At 40.8% G+C, this 25674-nt stretch overlaps 1 protein-coding gene and 1 long non-coding RNA gene across 20 annotated transcripts in view; one reads left to right on the forward strand and one right to left on the reverse strand.

Annotated features, from left to right (window-relative positions):
* The window catches only part of MYBPC1 (myosin binding protein C1), a 106928-nt gene that overhangs the window by 67499 nt on the left and 13755 nt on the right, over window positions 1-25674 (forward strand). For 7 of the 11 annotated variants that reach the window (XM_072655718.1, XM_072655715.1, XM_072655720.1 and 4 more), the window contains 12 exons: window positions 1340-1502; window positions 3048-3154; window positions 6062-6195; window positions 7275-7434; window positions 9554-9658; window positions 10311-10499; window positions 11863-11997; window positions 15991-16044; window positions 17540-17707; window positions 18787-18875; window positions 19707-19902; window positions 21413-21552. In XM_072655718.1, the coding sequence (XP_072511819.1) occupies window positions 1340-1502; window positions 3048-3154; window positions 6062-6195; window positions 7275-7434; window positions 9554-9658; window positions 10311-10499; window positions 11863-11997; window positions 15991-16044; window positions 17540-17707; window positions 18787-18875; window positions 19707-19902; window positions 21413-21552 (1640 nt within the window). The remainder of the gene's footprint in view (window positions 1-1339; window positions 1503-3047; window positions 3155-6061; window positions 6196-7274; window positions 7435-9553; window positions 9659-10310; window positions 10500-11862; window positions 11998-15990; window positions 16045-17539; window positions 17708-18786; window positions 18876-19706; window positions 19903-21412; window positions 21553-25674) is intronic. The other 4 variants (XM_072655717.1, XM_072655724.1, XM_072655721.1 and 1 more) reach the window with 1 other exon arrangement.
* LOC140534564 (uncharacterized) overlaps window positions 1-25674 on the reverse strand; it is a 104700-nt gene that overhangs the window by 52724 nt on the left and 26302 nt on the right. For all 9 annotated transcript variants that reach the window (XR_011977367.1, XR_011977373.1, XR_011977371.1 and 6 more), the window contains exon 2: window positions 1-25674. This exon is cut by the window's left edge and continues 20203 nt beyond it; it is cut by the window's right edge and continues 4491 nt beyond it. This is a non-coding gene — a long non-coding RNA (uncharacterized lncRNA).

The raw sequence follows: 25674 nt of genomic DNA on the forward strand, positions 1-25674 counted from the left end.
TGATCGCTGGGAATTTTTCCTCTGTTCATTTTCTTCTTATGTCTACAGAGGTCAAACTCGATTCAATTTTAACCAAATCTTTGTTTCACACTAGGCCAGGGTATCCAGCCTGAGCCTGAACACTAAGTCAGAGGGCAAAGACAGAAGAAACTAACAGAAAACAATGACCAAGGAAGGATTTACAAATGGAATGTCTCATTTTAAGAACACATAGTATTTCCTCGCCTGAAGAGAGAAAAATTAGACACTTGAACACAATTATCATCAAGGCAAAGATTAGATGTCAGGTCTGCCCCCTCACCCTATCAGCTGGGGAAATTCCCTCTACCAATACAATCAACAATTTCTCTGTGGTTCTCAGCACCTTTGCTAGGAGGAGCCATAGGGCACAGAGCACCATCCCCTGCAGTCAGGAAGACCTGAGTTCAAAATTCAGACTTAGATATTTTCTAGCTGTGTGACTCTAGTCAAGTCATTTGATCTCTGTTTGCCTCAGTTTCCTCAACTGTAAAATGGGAATCATAATAGCACCTACCTCTCAGGGCTGTTGTGAGCATCAAAAAAGACAATAATTGTAAAGTGTTTAGCAAAGTTGCTGGTACGTGGGAGGCACTTAATAAATGTGAACTATTATTATTTCTAACAATAATAACAATTTATAGCATTAAAGAAGTGCCTAGAGCACTGAGAGGGTAAGTGATTTGCTCCCGGTTGCAGAACCAGCCTTTGTCAAACCCAGGTCGTTCTGCTTCGGTTCTCTAGTCATTAATCCACGTTCTTTCCATTTTCCATTTTCCCCACAGTAGACTGCAATTTTCCTGAGGATAAGGAGTTTCATTTTTTTAATTTTACATTTGTATTTCTGAACCCCTAGTTCAAGTGTCTGGCACATTGTAGGTGCTTAATACAAGTTTGTTAAATGGCACATTCCAGCCAAGAGGTCTCTCCTGTGAATATTCTAAGAGTTAATGTGCTCTATAGAATTAATGTCTTAAAGAAAAGTTATGGCTCACATCACAACAAGATCAGACACAGTTAAATATTAATGGTACACTTTGACACTACATTACTTAGAAAAGGAAGACATCAGGAAAAACTTTGACTTCCTCCTATCTCTCTTAGCTCACATCACTTTATGTATATTATTCTAATTACTGAAAAGAAATCTCTACACACAGATAAGACACACACAACACTGCCATCAGGATTTTATAATAATTGTTTTAGCCACAGCCTTTTCTGATGTGTCCACTCAAAATAGTAGGCATTGTGAGGTTCTGTCATCAAGACCAGTCCACAGTTTCAGTACTGCATTTCTCCATTTTATCTACTTCTTTAGTGAGACCCCTGAAGATACTGCAGCCCTTAACAGACTTAACTGTGAAACTTGGAAATGAAATCTGCTTGAAGTGCGAAATCTCTGAAAACATACCAGGGAAATGGACTAAGAATGGTCTACCTGTTCAAGAAAGTGAACGCTTGAAAGTCGTCCACAAAGGAAAGTAAGTAATCCAAGATAAGCCTTCATTAAGGACCTTTTCCTGTGCCTCACAGAAATGAATGTGGGAGTTGAACCCAGGTCCAAAAATGGTGTTTACTGCAATGAACCATGCTCAGAGGTTGTAAATAGAGGAGAAAAGAATAAGAGAAGGGAGGGGTATGATAGAAGGGAGATAGATTGGGGGAAGGGATAATCAGAATGCACAATCTCTTGGAGTGGGCAGAAGAGAGAGAGAGATAGGGATTAAATTTGGAACTCAAAATCTTGTGGAAGTGAATGTTAGAAACTAAAAAATAAACAAAATAATTAATAAATAAAGCCTGAAAAAGAAAATCAAGTTATATCAGGGAGGTATAAGTTCTGAATTTCCTACCAAGCCAAAAAAACTTTCATTGAAATGTGTATCTCCTGTGCAAGGACTTGACTAGCTACATCTAAAGAGATCCGTCTCTTGGCTGGCTGAGAGACTGACTTTTCAGCCATAGCAACCAATGGAGAACATCTAATGAGTTGTTGAAGGGCTATAATCTGTATTGATAGAGAGAACTCCCAATGAAGTCATGATCCATGAAGTATGGATGGTGTATTATCAAGCTATATTCTCTCATCTCACTTGTATTAATTTTCTCTGGCTAATTATTCCATAATGAGTGAAGGATAATCAATGAACAGGGAGTTGGGTAGATTGGAAGTAGCTGGAAGGACCTTGGAAGGACATAGACAAGACTGGATAGGAGTGGGAGGGGTGAGTGGGTTGTGACATGTACCAATAGAAGGTATCTGCAGCACCAATCCTATCACAAATCCATGGCCGCAATGTTCAAAGATGAAATAACTAAATAACAAACTCAGACCTACATCGCAGGCTGCCTGAGTTCACTGAAGTCATGAATTGCATATAATCCAGAACTATGACTGAAAACGGGCAGCCAAAGAGAAGAATTAAGGTCCAAACTTCTGTAGCCTGTCTGAGCTGAGCCAGTCAATCAGATCATGCCAACTCTCCACAATGCTGGGCTCTACGTAGAATCTAATCCCTGTATGCTGGCGTGTCTATCCTTCAAGGTCTAGCCCAGATGCCACCTTTTCCATGAAGTTTGCACAGAAACCATCGTCAAAAATTCTCCTTCCTCTGCCTTCGTAGACTACTTTGTTACGTTCTTACTACTTCTTACCGAATGCTATATTTAGTTGTGTATGTGTTGAACACTCCCTGTTAGCTTGCAAATCCTGAGAGAACAAAGACTTTTGACTTTACATCTTCCCCCTTGATAAATATACAACCCAACACCTAGCCCAGAGCTTAGTCCAAAAAGAGTTGTCTAATAAATGGTTGCTAAAGAGGGAACTGACATCAAAGATGGTGGTGTGTTGGGAACTAGAAGAGCCCAGATTACCCACTAACACCCCAGCAGAGCTAGAAAAATATACCAGAAAGAATAATGACAAAGAAAACCAAACAGAAATGCCTGCAAGCTCCCGTATCTCCTCTAGGACACAAATAGATGGCTGTTGATTGAATAAATGAATGTTTCTGTCTTCATAGAGTCCACAAATTAGTGATAGCCAATGCTCTCATTGAGGATGAAGGTGAATACGTATTTACACCTGATGCCTACTCTGTAACATTGCCCGCCAAAGTTCATGTTATAGGTGAGTACCCAAAGTATGCCATCACTGTCTCTAGAGGTGATTTTTGTTCCTACTTTAGAATTTAAAAGTTATTTGTATTATGTGAAATTTAGAGACAAAAAAATAGATAAACCAAATCAGGCACAAAGAAATTGATGAGGATGGACCTCGGATCTTTGACTCTTAACCTCTTCCATTAGAATGTGAGCTCTTTGAGAAAGGGAATTACTTTACTTTCCGATCTGTTTTCCCAGTGCTTGCCAATAATAGGCTTTACCAATAATAAGCACTTAATAAATGTTCTCTTCATTCATTCTTCCTCAGTCCCCTCATTCTGTTACTGAGCCCTATCTGTGCAAATTCTTCTGTCTGTTGCATACATTCTTTCCTTTCATTCCCCAGGCTACCACTGTAATCCAATTTCTTGTTATCTTTTGCCTTAACTTTTATAATAGGCACTCAATTGTTCTCTATGCCTCTGGTCTTTTCCTCCCTCCAAAGTAGCTTAAACATTGCAGCAAGAAGTATGAGTACATCGCTCTCCAACTCATAAACCGTCAATGGCTCCCCATTGTTTACCAAGTTAAGTGCAAATGTATTAGCCTGTCAGTCTGTATTTTGTCCCACTCTACCATTCTGGCCCCATCTCTTTCCACCCCCTTGACATACCCCGAAATACTAGTCTAATTGGACTACATGCCATTTTCTGAATACATTCTCATGTCTCTGTTCTGACTCTTTGGTGTGGGATCATCTTGCAGAATGTGGAGGAATCTGCTGCTTACACCACTGAACCACCTACAACTTCTATAATAAACTCAATTTAACCTTCCTGCAGTTATACTTCTCTGCCCTTGCTTTCTACTCTGCTCTTTGGAATCTTTCTTTGTTGTGGAGTAATTTTGAGTCAGAGAAACCTACATTCCAATCCTGCTTCTACTATGTATTGTCTGTGTGACCTTGAACAAGTCACTTCTGCTCCCTTTGCCTCAGTTTCCTCATCTGTAAAATGAGGGGATTAGATTTGATGACCTCCAAGATTCCTTCCAGCACTCAACAGAGGATCCTATGATCCTTCATCTCTTCCTCTCACATTCCTTGTCGAAGACAATGCATGTCTTGGCACCTTTTCCAAGTTTCTTGGCTACTTTTTCATGTCATCTGACACACAGGGCCAAGAGGAAGAGTTGGCACACTCTCTCCTCTCCACGACTCAGCAATGCCATCTCCCAGTCTGGGAGTATCTTGAAAGGTAGTTTGTCTCATTTTCATCAGAGGCAGCTAGGTGGTCTTACTATCTGCCTCCTTATTTCTATCATGTTCTTTTCAGTTCAAGGATCATCCTCCTCGGCAAAGAAAACAGAAGTCTGCCTTCTCTGCCTTGTCCTTAGTCATTGTAGTTCAGTGAAAAGAACACTGGCCCTGGAGTCACCTGACCCACCTTTGGTGCTTGTAACCTGTATGACCTTGGACCAGGTCCCTTCTATTCCTCTCTTGTAAAAGGAGGATGTTGTCCTAGACAGCCTCCAAGGTCCCTTGCAGCCTTGGATCTATAAGCCCATGAGCAACAGGATGAACCCTTCTTTGATCATCTTTTTCCCAATAAAGCTTTTTTCAAAGTGCTTTCTTATCCTCAGCATTCATAGTCATCCTGAGGTCATTCGGAACTCTAATGTTCTTGTTATAACTCTTACAGGATGGTGCCAAGCTTATGTGTTCATCCTCGATTTTTATCTGTCCTTTCACTTTCTAAACTTAATCTTTTTTCCCCCTAAGTTTGTCAAAGGGCTCATTGTGTATGCACATCAGTCTCTTGAGACAACTTTCCCTTTTCTTCCTCCTTGGAATTCTGTTCGCATCTTCAGAATTTCACTCTTGATAACCTCACATCCTACCTGGACTGACCTCTCCTGAATTGTAACCCGTGCAATCCTACCTAAACTTTAGCTGAATCCTTTGGATTCTACACACCCAAAACTTGGATATTGATTAAGCTATGCCTAGCTTTCCTTCCAAGCCTTCTAAGGTTAAGTGGTTATGTCTTCAACCTTGCCTGTCTGAAGCAATTACACAGTACCAGTTCCCCTCTTCACTTCCCCTACCTTAAGAAGAGTAAAAGTATCTTGAAAGCAGCCCTCAAATGTAATATCTGATTTTGTTTATCAGAGAGAACACACCAGTAAGAGGTGGGAGAACTGAAGTCTCCCATCACAACAATATCATTCCCTCAAGCCTGGCTCGTGATCTCATTCCTAAATCCTCCTATCCAAAGAAGTTAGGATTCTAGTCTTGTAACAATGGGGCTTCTGTTTCTCCCTCCACTGGTATTCACCAATCTGCTCTCCATCATTATTCATTACCTCCTTTGATCCTCACAGTGACTACCTGAGGTATGAAAGATAGCTATTAACATCCTCATTTTATGGATAAGGAAAGATGTTTAGAGAAGAAGTTAGGAAGTTTTCCCAAGGTCAAGTAAATAGGAGGTGGAGATCTGGGTGTTAGGCCCAGATCTAACATTAGCATTCCTAATCCAGAGTTCTTTCCAGGACCATGTCATACTTCCATAAGACCATGTCTTATTTCCATAAGAACCTTGCCTTATTCACCTTTGTGTCTCAAATGATATCCCGTACAGTGTCTTGCATAAATTAAATATAATAATGGATCAGGGAGCTCATCAATATCGTGACTCCCTCTTCCTGTGCACCCATCACTAGATCCTAGATCTATAATTGGAGGTACACTGAGTTTTAGCCCCCTCATTTCATAGATGAGGAAACTGAGGCTCAAGGAATTGAAGTAATGTGTCCAAGGTCACACAAGTCCCAATTATCAGAGCCAGGATTTGAACCAGTTCCTTTGACTCCAGGGTTGGTGCTCAGTCCAAATGACGATGTGATATTAATAACTATATCTGATATCCAGATCCTCCTAAGATACACTTGGATGGTCTGGATGCTGACAACACCGTGACAGTCATTGCCGGAAACAAACTTCGCCTTGAGATCCCAGTCAGTGGAGAGCCACCCCCCAAGGCCTTGTGGAGCCGGGCAGACAAGGTATAGCCCATTTCGAACAAGCTAACCTTTTATTAAGGGTCTGCCATTGGTCATCAGTATAGCCAATGATAACTAGTTGCATTTAAATTAATTTCAGTGCATAACGAGTCATAATGAAAGGGTTTCTATCCTCAAATTTGTATAGTCGATATATGATGAATTATTTCTACGATAGCTGGGTAGCCCAGAGAAGAGAAAAGTGAACGATTCTACTCAGTGAATTTTTTTTAGTAATTCTGGTTTGAAAAATAGCTGAATAAAATTTAGATTATGAGTTTAAAAAGAGGTGATTTCATTTCAATCTGATCAGTTAACAAGTATTTATCAAGTGCCTACTTAGTTCCTGAAACTTGGATTTCATGTGGATTTTCTTTACCCCTGCTTCCTTCCTTCTTGGGTTGATTTGCCTTTTGGTGGGAAATTCATTCAAACTAAAGGTATTAGAGCCAGGATGAATTCCTCATTCAAATTCACAGGAGCAAGACTTATTCCTCATGGAGGAATAGACCCATTAGAGACAAACAAAGCCCCACCCCTGCAGATTCCACTGGATGCCTCTGAGGACCCTCAGAGATTCTGAGATAGTTGAGATTCTGGTACTTTGCAGTTCAGAAGACCTCTTAATTCCCCACCAGCCACAGAAAACAGTTTTTACCGAATTTGACATTTGGGTGGGATTTCTGAACTTTTCCCCTCCTGCCTTTCAAAGCATGACCACATCCCTGGCTGATGGTCCTTGAGCTCCTCCTGGCCATCAGTACCAGGGACCTTGACTTATTTGAGTTGGGGCCCCTCTGGCAGTCAGTCTGGCAAAGCCTACAGACTGCTCCTTAGAATCATACTTTTAAGTTATGGGAAGCAATGTTGAAGTTCAGTTAGAGGTCAGTGAAACCAGAAATATATATATATATATATACACATACACACATACATACATACATATACATATACATATACATATATATCCATCTAAGAGGTAGACCCCCAGTGAAGATGCCCTGATAGAGACAATGTAGACCCTGGGGATTCCTCCCACTCTTCAGTGGAGCTGCCATTTTATTTCTGTCTTGTCTTCCTAGGCTATTGCAGAGGGTGGGGGTCGGATCCGAGCAGAATCCTATCCTGATAGTAGCACTTTGGTCATTGACATTGCTGAAAGGGAGGACTCCGGCGTCTACAACATCAATCTCAAGAATGAAGCAGGAGAGGCGCACGCCAGCATCAAAATCAAGGTGGTTGGTAAGTTCTTCTGGAATGATCCAACGTAGCCTAAGTAAGTTAGACATTTCTGGTGGGTCCTGCTGTCTGAGAGCATTGAATGGGTCCTGGGCATCTAGACTAGCTGTTTGTTATACACCTTTTTAAAAAATGTGACCTCATGGCAATCGTGGGATAGAGAGTCAAGAAGTCCCTGGTTCAAGTCCTGTCTCTGACAAATTATTGCTGTTCAGTCATTTTTTAGTCATGTCTGACTTTTCATGATCCCATTTGGGGTTATCTTGGCAAAGATACTGGGTGGTTTGTCATTTCTGGAGGAGAAAAATGAGGTAAATAGGATTCAGTGACTTGCCCAAGGTCACATCGCTAGTAAGTTTCTGAGGCCAGATTTGAGCTCAGGACGATGTCTTTCTGAATCCAGGCCTGTGGCTCCATCTGACCCTCCTAGCTGCCCTCTCTGACCAATACTGGACGTGTAGCTCTGGGAAAATCACAAAGGCTCTTGGTGTTCTAGGCAGCTCTCTAAAGGAAAGTTACAAATGACTTGCCAATATATATCAATGGAGGGAATTCTACATCAGTGAAATCACAGGTCTGATCATCATATTAATAAAATAAGTAAATATAATAATAATTCAAACAAACAACTTGGTTTTCACAGACCCTGGCATTTTTATCTCAGGCTATTTTGTCATGGTGACCACTTTGGGCCCCTCAAGGCAGTCAGCCTGAGCCAATTTGGAGCGAGAGAAGTAGGGATGGAGCCAGGGTAAAGGCTAGAGAAAGAAGGTGCATGTAGTACTGTTTGGGGGAAGAACTTGGAAGAGGGCATGAAGATGTCTCAGTTCACTGTACCCCCTCAGTGCTGTGGGTTTAAGCTGCCATTCTCCATGACATCTGTGACTTTCATTTGGAAAAAGAGTCTAGTGGCAAAGGTGTAAAGGGACTTAGATTTGGAGTCAGAGACCCAGTATCGCCACTTCCTCTAGGAGGTAGAGAGGTGGACAGGTTCAGTTGAATGACCACAGGAGGAAGGAGCCTAGGAGCATGCATTTGAATGCCACCTCCACTGTTTCCTAGCTATGATGATGATCAAGGCACTGAATGTGTCTGTATCTCATTCTCCTCATCATTCAAAAAAGAAAAAAAAGGAGTTGTGCTAAGTGATTACTAGGGTCCCCCTCTTATCTCTGTATCACTGATCCTGTTACTTCAGGGAATAAGGCTGGCAATTCTGGCTGCTGCTGACAGCATCACCAGAAATGCCTCCGTACTCTTTATCTTTCCCCTTATAATTTCATGAAAATCTAATTACTGGACAAATATTCCATTCCAAATAACTGGAGAGTAGTATCTATGATGGCCCTTGGGTGACTCTCATGTATCTGCTCAGACTATTAATGTATCTTCTGATCCTAGCTCTATCTGAGACTAAAAACAATAGAAAATGGTCTAGGATTTATCAATTCTTTATTTTCCTGTCTTAATTTTGCTCTTAGATTGTAAACCCCTTGAAGGCAGGGCCTCTGTCTTATTCATCTCTGCATGCCCCAGTACCTACCACCACCCCTTGCATGTAGGTTTCCCTTTCTTCCTCTCGTCTCTTCTCTGTCTCTCTCCTCTTCCTTCTCCTCTCTCCCTCCCTCTCTTCCTTCTCTCTTTTCCTCCTTCTCAGATGAGGTCAATGAATCTCTACAGGGTCCTCCAAGCCATAGATAACATTTCCCCAATGTAAGATGAAGACAAAACCAGAACCAAATCCCTCCTCAGTTGTTTTCTTTTCATTGCTTCTCCCCTCCCCTTTTCTCATTTTTAGCCATTTTCCTTATTCAGTCTCTTTCCATTTACCAGACACCCACACATTTGTCCTTTTTGGCAGATGTTTTATTTTTCCCCAGTTACTCAAAAGGGAAAGAGAGGATGTAAGCAACTACAACTTTCCTTTTATTTTATCTCTTTCCCCCCACCCCCATACCAGTTTTGTTTCCATCTCCTCCCCTCTTTCCTTACGTATTGAAATTAGCTTGTTAACTGCACTTAGTATCCTTATGACAAAAGTACTTTAAAAATATTTCTTGTTAGTATGATTTTCATAGAAAAAGTCCTTTTCCACTTCACATTTTTCTCTGCTCTGTCACAGATATCCCAGATCCTCCATTGGCACCCAACGTGTCAGATGTGGGAGATGATTGGTGTAAAATGAGCTGGGAACCCCCAGCCAATGATGGCGGTTCCCCTATCCTGGGTAAGGCCTTGCAGGAAATGCATAGGATGATGAAAGAACTGGGTATGCTTTACGGTTCTCATGTCAGAGGGAGTATCTAAAATTCATCACATAGAAGATAAGATATTACCTGATTTAAGATAACACTTTTTTCCACCTCAAGTCTTACTCTAATACCTCTCTATGGAACAAAGGTGACCTGGGTTCTTGAAGGTCATGCTAGTGGAGGTCCCACCAAGCTGGAAAGATTTCAAGTATGGACTCAATGCTTATTGTATATCTGTTACTGAGAATGAATGGAAGTAAGGTTATTCATTGTAATTAATGTAATTAATTGTAATTAAGGAATTAATGAATGTTGTTTTCATTTGAATTATTGTAGTCATGGGATATATTGTCTTATCACTTTGCTCTGCATCACTTCATTCGAGTTTTCACTTGCTTCTCTGAATTTCTCATGACACAGTAATATTCCATTACATGTATATACCACAATTTCCTTAGTCCCTTCCCAATGGATGGCCATTCACTTGGTTTCCAAGGCATCTAGATTTAAAATACAAGGCCCAAGGTTCATTTGCAGAGAAAAACCTGTCTTCCAGGAAACTGTCTTTGCTCTCCCCTTGCGGCCTGGAGGGAGGCACTTTAACCTACATGTTGTTCTTCCCCCCAGGATATTTTATTGAAAGGAAAAAAAAGCAAAGCTCTAGGTGGATGAGGCTGAATTTTGATCTCATCAAAGAAACAACATTTGAGCCCAAGAAAATGATTGAAGGTGTTGCCTATGAAGTCCGGATATTTGCGGTTAATGCCGTCGGTATCTCCAAGCCCAGCATGCCCTCCAAGCCTTTTGTTCCCTTGGGTGAGTAGAGTTCTATATCACCCAAGAAGCAATAATCGTACTGAGCAGAACATGGCAAATATGGTGTACAATCAGTAAATGCCTCAAATTGAGCTCACTTCCAACTTTTATTGGACACCCACTCTGTACTTTGCATTGTGAGAAGTAGTAACAATGTAGTGGGGAGGGGGAATTGGGGTTCAAATCCACCTTTGATATTTATTCATTACCGTAATTAATTTCTCTGGCCTGTTTCCTCATCTGTAAAATTTAAAAAACATAAAATTTCCTATACCTGTAAAATATTTTCTCCCTACTTTGTAGCGTTGTTGTGAGATTCAAATTTACACACTTATTTATTTTATTTATTCATTCAAAAAATATAAAATTTCCTATATATGTAAAATATTCTCTCCCTACTTTATGAGGCTGTTGTAAGATTAAAATTTATACACACACACACACACACACATATACACACACATACATACACATTTATTTTATTTGTTCATTCAAAAATATATAATTTCCTATATCTGTAAAATATTCTCTCCCTACTTTATGAAGTTGTTGTGAGATTAAAATTTACATACACACATATGCTTATTCATTCATTCATTTTTAGTACTAGGTTTGAAGTCAAGGAAACCTCTAACATTTTTTAGTTCTATGACTACGGGCAAGTCACTTAACCTTTTTGTGGCTACGACAATTCTATGAGACCATAATTGATAGAAGGTTACTATGACAGTCCCATGTCATTTATGCTTTGGTAAGACCATTTCTAGAGGACTTTGTTCAATCCTGGGAATTACAGTTTAGGAAAGACATTGATAAGCTTGAAAAAAAAAATCACAATGGCAGCTAGAATGGGGAAAACCTCGATCCCATGCCTTTTGAGGACTGGTTGGAGTAATTGGGTGTGTTTAGATTTGGTAGAAGGGGTGAGAGGAGGCAGACTATCTGTCTACAACCTCCTGCAAGCATCTAAAGATCTAGTGTATGAAAGAGGATCAGGCTTGCTCTGTTTGACTCGAGGGCCAGGAGTCACGGGGTGAGTTACCAAGAGGCAGCCTTGGGTATTGGGTTGGGAAAGTTTGACCAAAAATCACAGCTTCTCACAAGTGAAATAGTGAGCCTCGAAGGGAAGTGGAGACTGGAGAAATGCATGGCAAGTCTTGTACAAAATGCTTTTTAAAGTCTCTCCATAGTAGGTCTCCAAGCAGAAGTGAATGACTACTTGCCAGCTATGTTGTTGTGGGGCTTTCTTTCAGACAGGGGAGAGGTAGACCAGATAGTGGCTGAAGTCCTCTCTGACTCCAAAAGTCTGTGATTCTGTGGTCTCTTGTGTCATGGTTTTTTCCCTCTTTTTTCTTTTCTAAAGCTGTAACCAGCCCCCCTACTCTTCTGGCTATTGACTCTGTAACTGATACTACAGTAACGATGAAATGGAGGCCTCCAGACCAGATTGGTGCAGCAGGTTTAGATGGTTATGTGCTCGAGTATTGCTTTGAAGGAAGTAAGTAACAACCATGAAGATATCTTCCTAGGCTTAGAATAATGACAGCAGTCACTCGGGAAGACATTCCTCACCATGTTTCCTCCCTTCCTTGGGAGGTCATTTCTAAGAACAAAGCTGATATGAATTCCTAAAAAAAATTATAAGGAATAAAATTTAGCTCCTCTAGGATGTGTTCTGCATTAGCCCTGCCTCTACTGGTTAGCTGATGCCCCCCAAATAAGCCTTCTTTGATCAAGCCTAGTGACTTTCTGCTGAGACACAGACAGTAAAGGTCCCAAGAAGGCAACTCCAGGACTCATAGTCCTTCTGTCAATGGAATTGGTTCTTCCACAAGATAACAAACGTTTGTTTAGGATGAATGGATTTAACAATCCTACAACAAACTGTGGTTTAGGGAGAGAGCTCTGGATCTGAATCCTGGTTCTACTGCTTATCACCTGTGTGACCTCGGGCAAGTCAGTTCTTCTCTTTGGGCCTCAGTTTTCTTGTCTGTAATATGAAGAGACTGGACAAGTTCACCTCCTAGGCTCATTCCAGCTCTAAATCTAGGATGCCATGGGATGAGATATTAGCCTGAGGGCCCACTCCAGTGATACTCTAAGGTGCTGGGCCACTGACTCCTGTGTACAGACTTCCCCCAAAACTGAGCTTCCCTTGTCCTTCACAGGAAAAACAATGAGGAAATATAAAGAATACATTCTTTAAAAATTTCTTTCTCAGTATGTAAAGTTGACAGTCAATGAAATAGGTTCAGTCCCAGATCGATATGCCTTGTCCCATGTCTTGGGGATATAAATCACTCTTAGGAACAGGAGGGGAGAGAAAAGGGGGGTCAGAAGGGATGGGGAGAAGGGAGAACACAGAACTAAGAGGCAAGGAAAAAGAGACAAATGGTTGGGAAAGCCTGAAACAGAGAATTCCCTACAACCCTTAGAGGGATGGGTAAGGAACAAGACTTCCTTAGTTCTTGACTGCATCCTTGTCAAGAGCCAAAGACACAGACACAGAAGTCAAGTGTAGAAATCTAGGAGGTCCCACAGTCAAAGATAGATAAGCAAACCTGTCCTCCTTCTGCATCCATCTTCATTCCAGGAGATCTTAGGTAAGTATCTTACCCAAGAAGCTTACTAACGCTTCCACAAAAACAGGAGAAATGAGATTCCTTTTCACCATGTTTAAAATTCACCCTCTTTGAATAGTTCCTGGACCCAAGAATCTTAAAATCTATCAGATGAGAAGGATTCTGGATTCGAAGATTCTGGGGGTGGGTTGGACAGAGGCTTACAAAGAAGAAAACTTATGGAGAGAGACTACATGAAGAAATCCCCATCCCCTGGATTACAGCATCTTCTCTGGTCAGGATGGATGAGCAGATGGGAATGAGATGAAGTCGCAGTCAACCCAGTTGCAGCTGTCACGTGCTTCTCACCCTGAGATCTGCCCCAATACTTCCAATAGAAGATGTCAATCTGAATGAATGAGGGAAACCATGGGAAAGTGTCCTGGAAGGGGGGGGGGGAGATCAGAGCCTAGGACCTCCGTCATACCACCCCAAGCCATCATCACATTATAAGTCTACGCAAGATGCTTTGGGTGACCTAATTTCTTGAATGCCTCTCAGGGTTGGTGTACTGAAATTCCAATTCTTGCAACATTTCAAATAACCCTGAACTTCCTCTTCCCCCATTTATAAGAAGGTCAACAATTAACCATTCAGAATTGTCCAGTCTTATGTTTGACGTGGTCATTGACCACAGATATTTGTGTTGTATGAAACAGAGCAAATTCTTTACTCTTTTCTTTCCGATAGGTTTAAAATGTAAGAAGATGCCACAAAATGATAGCTGGCTGTCATTTTGGTTTTACCCACCTTTAGATAAAATACAGTGAATGTATTTTACATAATTTTGCGTGTGATCTGTGTAGATACATATGCATGTATATGCCCGTATATACATATGTATCTCTACACAGTCAATATTATGTACATATTTTGCCCCCCGTAGCATGACTTTGGAATCAGCTGTCTCTGAAAGTTTAATGTCTATATCTTTCTATTTTCTTCTTGTGGTCTTTTCTTTCTCTATTTGGCTGCCCTGTTCTTCAGTCTCTCGATGGCTGTGTTCCCCCAAAACTAATTTTTCTATAATGTTTTAATGCTTTTGGGAAATGTCGGATTTTGTTCTATAAGATAAACCTTTCTTTATAAGATGGTGTGTTATTTCTGGCTCTGCCTTTTTCTTGTTTATGCCTGCCGTATTTTATTCTTTCTTTTCTACGTCTCCTTTCTCCCCTTGCATTGTCTATGGTCTTCCGTTCTGCATTATAAGGTGTTCGTTCCCTTTCCTCACCACCTACCCAGTCCCAACACTTCTTTCATCTTCTTCTTTAAAGTGATTTACTGTTAAAGGGGGGGTTGGATTTTAATATTTGTATCCCCTCCTTCCTCATGCTTCATTTTTATTCTGCTTCCTCTTGTCCCTCCTCCCCCTGTTTATCATTCACTTTATCATTTCAACCTCCTATTTTCACTCTCTGTTCACCTGTCTTTCTCCTCTTTTTGGAAACCAAGAATATGAGACCCACCACAACAGTCATTGGCGTGATCTCTTTCTTTTAGGACTTTACCTACTTCTCTGTCTCAGCTGCAAAAAAATCCCTATTCCTGGATCCTTCTCCCCTTCAAAGCCATGGTCCATTCTCCTTATAACTCTCATATCCTCAGATCTACAGGCCATCAGTGAAAACATCCTTCTTCCCTTCTCCCATCTGGAACAGGAAAACTGAGAATTCAGTTGCTTCCTTGGGAGTATCAACCAACTCAACAAGAGGATAACTGGTCATGGACAGCCAACCACTGCTCACCACATAGTCTCAGATACTTTCTAGGTGCCTTTGAAACTCAAATATTGAACCCATAGAACTAGAGACCCCATTGTTGTTAATAAATGGTGGACTGGAAACAAAGGTCTACGGCTTCACCCTTTGACCCTAGGATCTGAGAGAATCCTGGGAGAACACACAAGAAGAGGACTGTGGTCCCTGGGGAGCTTTGGGCTGCCGGTAGGCTTGCATTACTTTTCCTATTGGCCCTATGGCAGCCCTAGAAACAAAAAGGGGATGGGTGAGAATTCAGACGGGGAGTTCCAGACTAAGGGATAGCCTTTGTGCAAAGACCAAGGAGGTGTCTCCTTCCCTGGGCTCTGTATTTTCAAAAGGATAAATTACCTCTGTCACACTCTCTGCAAACCTTAAAGCACTCTATGAATGTTTGGTCTCGTGTGGGGTAGTGGATAGAGACTCAGCCTTGAAGCTGAAGAAAGGAGACCTGACACATATTGATTGTGTGACCCTGTACAAGTCACAGTTTCTCAGTGCTCTAGGCAGATCCCTAAGATTTTGGGGGTTGCAGAGAAAGCACCAACCTACACAGATAGAGGGAGCTTCCTTACCTAGGAGGTCCCAATTCCAGTCTCTTTTCCCTATCATTATTAATTATAATTATTATTTTTATTATTACTATTACAGAGTAGAAAGGTGTAGACAATGAACAGAGATAAACGTGGCCCCACAAATAATGCCTGGGGAGGCTGGGTAGTTTCCACTTCCCCTTGGACCTGAATCCCTATTCCCCTTCAGTCTGTTGGTGTTCTTGCCTCTTACTGTCTGCTCTTGGAGGTGCCTCAGCCTCCCATCCTCTCCCTTTCACTTTTCTTTCTCTCTTGCCCTTCTTCACTGGGACTGGGGCCTCAGGCTGAGCATGACTGTGAGTAGTTCCTGAGTGGGCACCCACTGCCTAGGAAACTTGACCTCATAAGAACTCTACCTAGAAACTTGTTGGTGTCTTCTCTCCTGATTACTTTCCTGAAGATGGATATCTTTGCACACTTTGCATTACTTACTAACAGAGAATGCTAACTACTGATACAATACTCCTCTTTGTGTGAAAGTGGGTGTCTTGGATTAATTTTAATGATGACCTCTTACAAGGTACATCGGCAAATCAGTCTGATGAAAAGGGGGAGGCTGCGTATGATCTTTCAGGTACAGTATTCCATGAAAGTATAAAGTTTCTTTTTACTCTATGGTATAGATGTCCTGGAATATCTCATGGCTTATAGTGAAATCAATTGATTCTCTCCTTGCCATCTCCACATAAAGGAGCCCCCAGAAATCAGAGGAAAAGTTGAGAGACCTAAGTCTTCCCACCCAATCCTTATGCAGCCAATGGGAATATAGCTGCAAAGGACAGTGTAGAAACTGGAATGCTTGCAACTTTCTTCACCTAGCCCACATTCTGCAGCTGAGGAGGGGCCGCCATCCTTACTTGGTGTTGAGGGGTGGGCTTAGGGGTGGAACATGGGAACTTCAAAATGTTTGAGCTTTTTAGGAAAAAAGGAAAGAAAGAGCACTGGGAATTTGGGTTCAAATTCTGGTTCTTCAACTTACTACCTGTGTGACCTTAGGCAAATTACTTAACCGCTAGGCTTCAGGTACCTCCCCTGGATTTGGTCATATCTAAAGTTGTATCTAGCTTTAAAGCTGTGACACTCTCAACTATAGCAAATACAAAGCAGCTATCTGGCCACTGCACCAAATTTTCTCCTCACCAATAGTCATACATCAGTCCTCCATCTGGTTCCCCATCCTAATATTTGAGTCTCAGTGATGAACTAGCAGAGATGAAATGTACATACCTATTTATAACTATAAATTAAGCTGATGTCTTCATCATCCATATCAGGGCTTTTTATTGCTTTCTGGATTTTTATGAACACAAATGGTTAAGTGCAATGATTATATCACTTATTATTGAACCACACAGAGAAAATAATTGGAAAAATATTATAGCTACATAATATCCCCTTCTGGTGAGTCCTCTGGTGGTGGACATGACCCTAGGGTTCTCAAATGCCATGGCAGCAAAGCACCAGTTCTGACAGTACCTACTGAGCTGGAAAAATACTGAGTACTGGCCTGGTTCTAGACTCTCATCTGTCTCTGTCTCCCAAGAGTCAACCTAAATAAGGTGCTGTTTTGGCCACAAGGGCGCTTTGTTTTTTTTAGATATATTAATTCTCAGTGACTATCTGCCAAGTCCCAGAGGGGCCATTGGTGGAGGATATACTCACGTCAATGACATAACAGCTTCAGTTTAATTCGTAAGGCATTTATAAAATACCTGCTATGTACAAGGTACTACGTGTGTGCCATCCTCAGAGAACTTACTTTCTGCCCTTGAAGTGTAGCAGCTACCAAAGGTTGCACATGGATATTGTCTAGCTAGAAAATTAGAGGGTACTCAGAAATCGCAGAATTCCCTTCCAATAACGATTTATTTGAGACCTCAAAATTAACAATTTTAAGGCCGTTTTCCATTTAAATTTTTAAAATGACTAGCCATTTTCTCTGAGTCTGGACCATGAGACTAAGTCTCGTGCTCTAATTTCATTTGGAGTTTCTGCTGTCTGAGATTTCAGATTAAATGCTACATGAGAATAACTGGATTATTCTTCCTTTTTTTTTTTTAACTTATTAGCGGAGGACTGGATACAGGCCAACACAGATCTGATTGACAAAACTAAATTCACTATCACTGGCCTTCCAACGGATGCAAAAATCTTTGTGAGAGTAAAAGCTGTGAATGCTGCTGGTGCCAGTGAACCTAAATATTATGGACAACCAATCCTAGTCAGAGAGATTATTGGTAAATTATAACAATTTTTTATTTCTCATCTGTCCCCTCTTCTGTTCCTCTCCCTTCTCCTCTATCCCCCTTTACCACATTGAATCTTCTCATGACTTCTCACCTTCAAAGACATATTTACTGATGATTCCCAGGAGTTAGAAATCAAAGAACCATTGATCTTTGTTCAAGCAGAAAGAGCATCAGTCCTGAGTGAAAAAGATCTGAGGTTTTCAGTGGACTACAAGTTCCCTATGAGCCAACATATAACATAGTAGCCAGGAAAAAAAAAGGCGATGCTTAGATAAGGAAAGTTATAACAGCTGGCACATGGAGTATTAAAAGACTTAATGGAGCTATCACATGTAGAATTGATATCAAAATTGCTTGCCTTTCTAATGGGTGGGAGAGGGGCAGGAAGGAGGGAGAGAGTTTAGAATTCATTTTTTTTAAACATCAAAAATAAATTAATAAATAAATTTTTAAATACCTAGCAGAGTGCCTTGAACATGTGTTAATTTGTTCCTCTCCTGCAGATCAATAAAAAGACATGGACAGAAATCAGATGAGATCAGAGATAGTGAGCAAGTTGTATTCTGCCACTGAAAAGACTTCCCACGTAAATTTAAATCATGCGTCCAATGAGACAGTTCTACTGCATTCTCCTTGTTCAGATTCCATAGGGAGCATCTTGTCCAATTTTGGGCACCCTCACTTAGGAAGGACATTGGCAACTGAGAAATGACCGGAGAAGTGTAGGATGGTGATGGTGCTGGACACCATGCTATGCAAGGACTAGTTGAAGAAATTAGAGATGTTAGTTAGCCAAGGGAAGAAAATATTTAGAGGAGATGAGATAGCTGCTTTCAAGTATATGACACACTGTCTTGTTAAAAACCTTTCTTCTGCTTGGTCTCAGGACTATTTCTATCTAGAGAAAATGCTTTGGCTAAACATGGCATAAATGAGTCACTAACTATATAGACCTGGTCACTGGAAAATATCTCCATTTTGGTACCATTTCTTTCTTTTATTCATGCTCATTTCCCACATGGTCTGGGGAAAACCTGACAATTAAAAAATGTTATTTCCTCCACTAGAACCTCCCAAGATTCGTATTCCTCGACATCTGAAGCAAACTTATATTCGAAGAGTTGGAGAAGCAGTCAATCTTGTCATTCCTTTCCAGGTAACAATGACCTGGAAGCCTTTTCTCTTTTCTAAGGGAATCTGGTCCAAGATATTAGGAAATGGGGATGGGGTGACGGTGAAGTTTGGGCTAGTCATAAGGAAGCATTTTCTGAAAAGGAAGGTGGTTAAACACTGAAACTGATTTGGACAAAGCCTAAAGAATTAAGAAAAATTGCTTTTCTGTCTGAGACTGATTAGGTCTATTTTTACTGGAGGTAAGGGGAGGGGGAAGAAAGGTGGGCCCAGGAAAATAAGTAAACCTTTTCTCTGATTTTGGAAATCTGGCTGTCCTTTTAAACAAAACTCAGCATTTAGAAAACAATGCTCTATGCTATAGAAGTGGCTTCCTGGTTTTAGGTTAAAACTAATCCATTAAAAGTATAATCAAGAATTGGTGTGAGTCATACAAATGTATATCTATATATATCTTCTAAAAAAAACATTTTCAGAAATCACTTTGACCCACCAAATTCTACATGGTCCATGAAATTAAAATCAGTTTCTACTTGATGCCAAACCTCAACCTTGCCATGTAGCTTCACAAAACAGTGAGACTCACAGGATCTTGTCATTATACAGTCAACCACAAGCCTAAGCCCTTCTGAATTGTCTCGAATATATTGACCATTTTTATTATTGCTGCCCTGAAATACACATGGAGGCAACGTGATGCAGAAGGGAAATCCTTGAGTCAGGAGGACCTCGATTCAAACCCTACCACTGATCCCTTCTAACTCTGTGACCCCTTTGTGTAGTCCCAAAAAACCCAGCCATCTTAAATAGCTTTCTTGTTTCACCTGGAGGTTTTTTTTTTCCCCTTTCTTTTTAGGGAAAGCCAAGGCCAGAGTTAATTTGGAAGAAGGATGGTGTTGATATAGATAAGAACCAAATAAACATACGCAACTCTGAAACGGATACAATCATCTTTATCAGAAAAGCAGAGAGGAGTCACTCGGGAAAATATGACCTGCAAGTGAAAGTGGACAAATATGTGGAGACTGCCTCAATAGATATTCAGATAGTTGGTAGGTTGAAAGAAAGAAAACCTTATATTTTTGTCAAAAGCTATATAGAGCTCTAATTTTTACCAGTGATAATAGCAAATGTAGAAAAAACGAATATAGCTATACCTCATTTTCAGAAAACCAGTTGCACAAAATTCCAAAATTTAATTAATTAATTAAATATTATAAACATTTGAGTAATTAAATTGAATTAATTTTATAAATAATTTTACAAATTAATTAAATAATAAATGAAATAAATTATTTAAATAAATTGATTTTATGAATAAATTACATAAAATTTATAAATAAATTAAATTTAAAAATCAATTAGATTCATTAAATATTTAATTGATTAGAAATAAGATAATTAATCAATTAATTAAACAGGCCAGTTCTTCTTTCCCTTTCAACCCCCCCTTCCAATTTTTCACACAGTATTTTTTTTTCATTTTGCCAAAAAATTCTTCACAAGTAGCCTTTCAACTGCCTTCTGAAGGCGTATTATGTCCAGGTACATAAGGGTATACTAGGTGATGCAGTGGATAGAGTGCTGGGCCTAGAGTCAGGAAGATTCATCTTCCTGCATTCAGATCTAGCCTCAGACACTCTGTGTGACCCTGGACAAGTCACTTAACCCTGTTTGCCTCAGATTCCTCATTTGTAAAATGAGCTGGAGAAGGAAATGACAAACCACTCCAGTATCTCTCCAAGAAAACTTCAAGGGGAGTTACAAAGACTCGAACAGGATGGAAAAATGACTGAGCAACACCATGAGATTTGCTCAGTTACTAAATTACTTTCAGTTGTTGCCAGCGCGTGTGCACTATTCTAGAGGGAAAGGACTATCTCTAAGGAGTTTTATGAATTCTCTCTAGATTTCCATTACTGAAGTAGATTTGAATCAGTATATGTAGGAGTCGCTTACTAACTTTTCTAAATCTTGCTGTTCTAATACTCTTCTAGAATGCTCATCTCTAACACCAACCAAAATCTGAGAACTTGCTAACAGAAAACTCTTCCTAACCAATGAATCATAGTCATTTCTAAGTCTATGGGAGTGGAAGAGATGACGTCTCAAAGTCCCTCCTCCTTCTGTGATTCTATCACTTTGGCAAGGTCAAAAAGCATGTTGAAGAATAGCAGAGATAAAGAATTCTTACTTGAACTTCTGATTCATCTTTTGACCACCCTTCCTCCTGTACCCAAAGTAGCAATTTCTTATAGCAAAAGTCAACACTTTAGGGCTAATTTATATAAGCCCAGTATATTAACCATACTTTTCTGGCTGAAAAAAAATTAAAAGAAGAAGAATGTTGAGGTTGTAATATGCTTTAAGATATGTCATATTTTAAGCAAGATATGTCATAGCTGTGTTGTAAAAGAAAGCACATTTTCTCAGAAAAGTAAATTGTGAGCATCCAGACTACTCAGAGTAGGAAGAAAGAGGTTCAGAAATGTTCTTCTGACAAATATATCTAGAAGGGTGAAGAGCAGCCCTACTGTAACCCTGTGCTTTTAAATTTCTCAGACCGTCCTGGCCCACCTCAAGTTGTGAAGATTGAAGATGTCTGGGGAGAAAATGCTGCCTTGGTGTGGACGCCACCAAAGGATGATGGAAATGCTCCCATTACAGGGTATACGATTCAAAAAGCAGACAAGAAGAGTATGGTAAGTTCATTCCCTGTAAAGCAACAAGCAGAAAATGTTTTCATTTCGAATTTGTAGCATCTTATTTCACCGATGAAATATATACACATATATTTATGTGTGTGTATTGATAAATGAATCAATCAACAAGCATTTATTAAGCACCTACTGCATGACAAGGATAGTGCCATATGCAGATGCTGAGAATACAGAAGAGATGAGGAAGCAGTTCTCAAGAAACTTACATTTTAATGGGGGAGATGAGCAGCGAATATAGAAGTCCATACAGAGTAAATATCAGGAGAATAAATACAAAAACCACAAAGGAGTTAGAAAGGGAGGGCACTGGGAGTTAGGGGGATCAGGAAAGGTATTGTGTACATTAGGAGGCCCAGGTGAGGAGGGAGGGCTCTCCAGGCATGGGGCCCAGTTCAAAGGCAGAAGGTAAGAGATGGAATGCTTTGTGTGAGGACCAGAGGGAAGGCCAGTTTGGCTGTATCAAAGAGTAGGGCAGGAGGAAGAGAGTTTGGGGGCAGGGACTTTAAGAGCTAGAAAAAGCAGTCAATAGGGAGACACCCAAGTATACTGAGCAGGGGAGCAGCCTGTCAGACAGTATTTAAGGAAAGCTACTGGGCAGCTGTTTGAAGAATAGGTTGGAGTGGGGAGGCCATTGTACTCATTGAGGTGAAAGGTGAGAGCTAAGGAAAAAGAAAAAACTGCATACGGCAGATGTGGCGAAGGCAGAGATGGCAAGATTTGGCCACCATATATTTGGGGTGAAAGAGAAAAAGGAGTCAAGGGTAGCACTAAGCTTAGGAATCTGGGAGAATCAAAAGATGGCAAGGCCTTCGACAGGAACAGGGATGTTTGGGAGAGGAGAGGGCTTGGAGGGAGGGGAGAAGTTCTGCTTTAGACATGAGATATCTCTGGGACAAGCTCAAAATGTTCACTAAGAAGTTGGTGGTGTGGGTCTGAAACTCAGTATGTAGATCTGTGAACCATCATTACAGAGACAAGAATTAAACTCAGGAAACAGGTGAGATCACCAGGAGAGTGAATGTGGAGAGAGAAGACATGCCCAGCTAGCTTTGAGGAACACATACAGGTAGGGTGTGCAATACAGTTAATGAGCCAGCAGAGAAGACTGAGAAGGAGCAGTCACAGATGTGAAGTGAAAACCCAGAGAAGAGAGAGTTTTGGGGAGGAAAAGATGGTCAACATTTACAAATACAACAAACATCAAAAAGGGTGATCAAAAAGGGAGAAATTGACTCCTCAGACCTGGCATTCAAGAGATCATCGGTATCTGGAAAGAGTAGTTTCCTTTGGGTGATGAGGTCAGAAGCCAAACAAAGAGGGGAGAAGGGAGAGGGGGAGAGTTACAAGCTTAGACAACTTTTTCTAGGAGTTTGGCAAAGGGAAGAGGGACTTAGGATGAAGGCTTGAAAGGATGATGGAGTCTAGTGAAGACTTTTTAAGGCTAAAACTTTGAAGGGGAAGGAATCAGTAGGTGGAAGCTGAATATTAGAGGAAATGATTAAAAGTGCAATGACTCGAGTGGATGGAATCTGAGGAGTGCTAGTAGAGATGCTGGCCTTGACAAAGAGAGGGATTAGGAGGAGGAGATAACGGAGATAATGCCAGTGGGTTTGGAGATGAAGAGGAGAGAGGGCTCACAGCAAATGGCCTCAGTTTTCTCAGTAAAGTAAGAGGTGAAGTCCTCTGTGGAGAGAGTGAGAGGAGAGCAAAGGTGTGGGAGGCTTGAGAAGGGACAACAGGCTTTGGAATGCTTCTGCAGGCCGTGAGATGATGAATGAGTGAGGGAAGAGTGACAGGATTGCCTTGCTGCAGTGAAGGCCCAGCTGAAGTTGGCTTACCACTGTTGTGACTTCTCCCAACTCTTGTCAGAAGCACCGTAAGTGAGAGCAGAGGACGAGAAATACACAGAAGAATGGGAAATATCACATCCTTTCAGATGCACAGTCAAATCTTAAGAGTATCTCAGTGACCTATAGTTTTAGAAAAAATTCAGTAACACCCAAAAATTTTAAACTGGATCATTTATATTGAACAGGTTATTTTTGAGGAAGTGCTTTGAATTACTAAGTATTTGTGGGAGATTCTTCTATGAAGAATCAGAAACATAAATTTCCTCTTTGTCAGAGTCCTTTGACTTGTGATTGCAAAGATGTCCTGACCCATTCTAAAGGGGAGGGAAAGTCTGGCTGGTAAGATACTGCTCAGCATGAGGTGGTCACTGAGTTTGTCACAAAAATCTGCTTTGCTGTTTTCAGCATGACCCAATGCCAGGGGAATCCAAATGTACAAATCACAACACTCAGTAATCCAGCAATGACTTAGAAGCTAACTCCAAGGAAATCACTTGAGGTACTCATAGAAATTCAGTGACTTGCCTGAGTCATGCAGTGAGGAAAGTGTCTGAGGTGGGATTTGAACTCAGGTCTTCCTGACTCCAGATGCAGCACTCTCTCCACTATTCCTGGCTGCCTCTTGCCAGATAGGGAGAAGAGTCAGGTGAATGGCAGGAAACAGTGTCATGCAAGCCCTCTTAACAAAATAAAGACAAGCTAACTAAGGATCAACTTAAAAACAGGTTTGCTCCATATCCCTTTCTACCATCTGAAACCTTATTACCTTTAGTGTGATTGTTTTTTTTTTAAATCATTATCAATGTACATATGCTATCCTGAGCCTGATGATTTTCCTTTGCCTCCCATCACAGCTTCATTCCATATTTCTGTGTGTGTCCCTCATTGTCCCCATCTTTATAGCACCATCATGATCTGGTCCAGTAATACCACATGAATATGGTATAGTATTCATCTGCCATAATTCATTCAGCCATTTTCTAGTCATTTAAATTCATATTCTTTCCAATTTTTTCCTATGATACATGAGTAGTTACAAATATTTTTTGTACAAAGATGCCCTTTACTTCCCTTTCATGATATCTTTAGGATAGATCTCAACAATGAGACCACTGAGTCAAAGTCAGTTTTGTGACATGTTGTCAGACTGATCTCAATTCAGTTCAAAATCCATGTTGTGCTAGATGCTGGTACGAAAAGACAAAATAGTCCCTGCCCTCAAGAAGCTTTTGGTCTACTGTTGGGATACAAAAATATTCAAAAAGTACTTACCAAAAAATGAAAATGAAAAAATAGCTGCAGAGTCATTTGGGGATGGGGCCAAATGCTGGTACAGAGTTTTACCCAGATAAAAACTGATGGCTCAGCTGTGGACCTTTAGATGGGTCACAGGGCTCCTTCCTTAGACAGACTAGTTGGGAAGAGAACTTAACCCTTGTCGCTGCCCTTTCTTTCAGTATTTGCATTTCTTGTATTACCACCTCAGGTTTGGAAGAGAAGGGACACATCACTTGGTTCAAATCACTACCTACTGCCAGGCTCTTGTGTTTCAAAGTCAGATGAGTTTCTAGAAGCTTTCTTGGACTTTTCAAGATAAAAAAGATACTTTTAAGTTTTCTCCTAAGTGGGGGAGGGGGAGTTAAGATACCCCTGGATACCCTCAAAGCCCCTGAAAATGAACTCCCAGTGAGGGGTGGTGAATTTGTCATTCCTATGAGCCCCTGTTCTGATAAGTCTCCAGCATGTTCTGTGACCAGTCTCACGACTGGGCGCAGCTTTATTCCAGATATCATAAGAGGAGAGAGATTCTGTCTCTTTAGGATGAAGTTAATAAAGTCAGGTAACCCCAATGCCTCCCTTCTCAGTATGTCTGTGGCTCCAAAGGATCTAGACCTAGACTGAGTCCAACCCCCTCCCTCAATAGAGGAGGAAACTGAGACCCAGGGAGTCATCAAAGCAGTGTCAGAAGCGGCATTGGAACCCAAGTTCCCTGATTCCACAGCCAACGATCTTTCCAGAGTACCATGCTAAAGTCCTATTCTGCTAGCTTATCAAGGTATAGAGGGGAACCTGGGTTCTCAAAACCTGAAAAAAGCTTCAATAGGTGCCATAATGGATGGAATGCTAGACATGAACTCCAGAAAGGCTGGATTTGAATCCTACCTTGGACGCTTACCAGATTGAGACCCTGTGCAAGTCACTTAACCTTTCTGGGCCTTAGTTTCCTCATCTGTAAAATGAGAGAACTGGACCA

The sequence above is a fragment of the Notamacropus eugenii genome, chromosome 3 (assembly GCF_028372415.1).
Source record: "Notamacropus eugenii isolate mMacEug1 chromosome 3, mMacEug1.pri_v2, whole genome shotgun sequence".
NCBI classification, from domain to species: Eukaryota; Metazoa; Chordata; class Mammalia; order Diprotodontia; family Macropodidae; genus Notamacropus; species Notamacropus eugenii.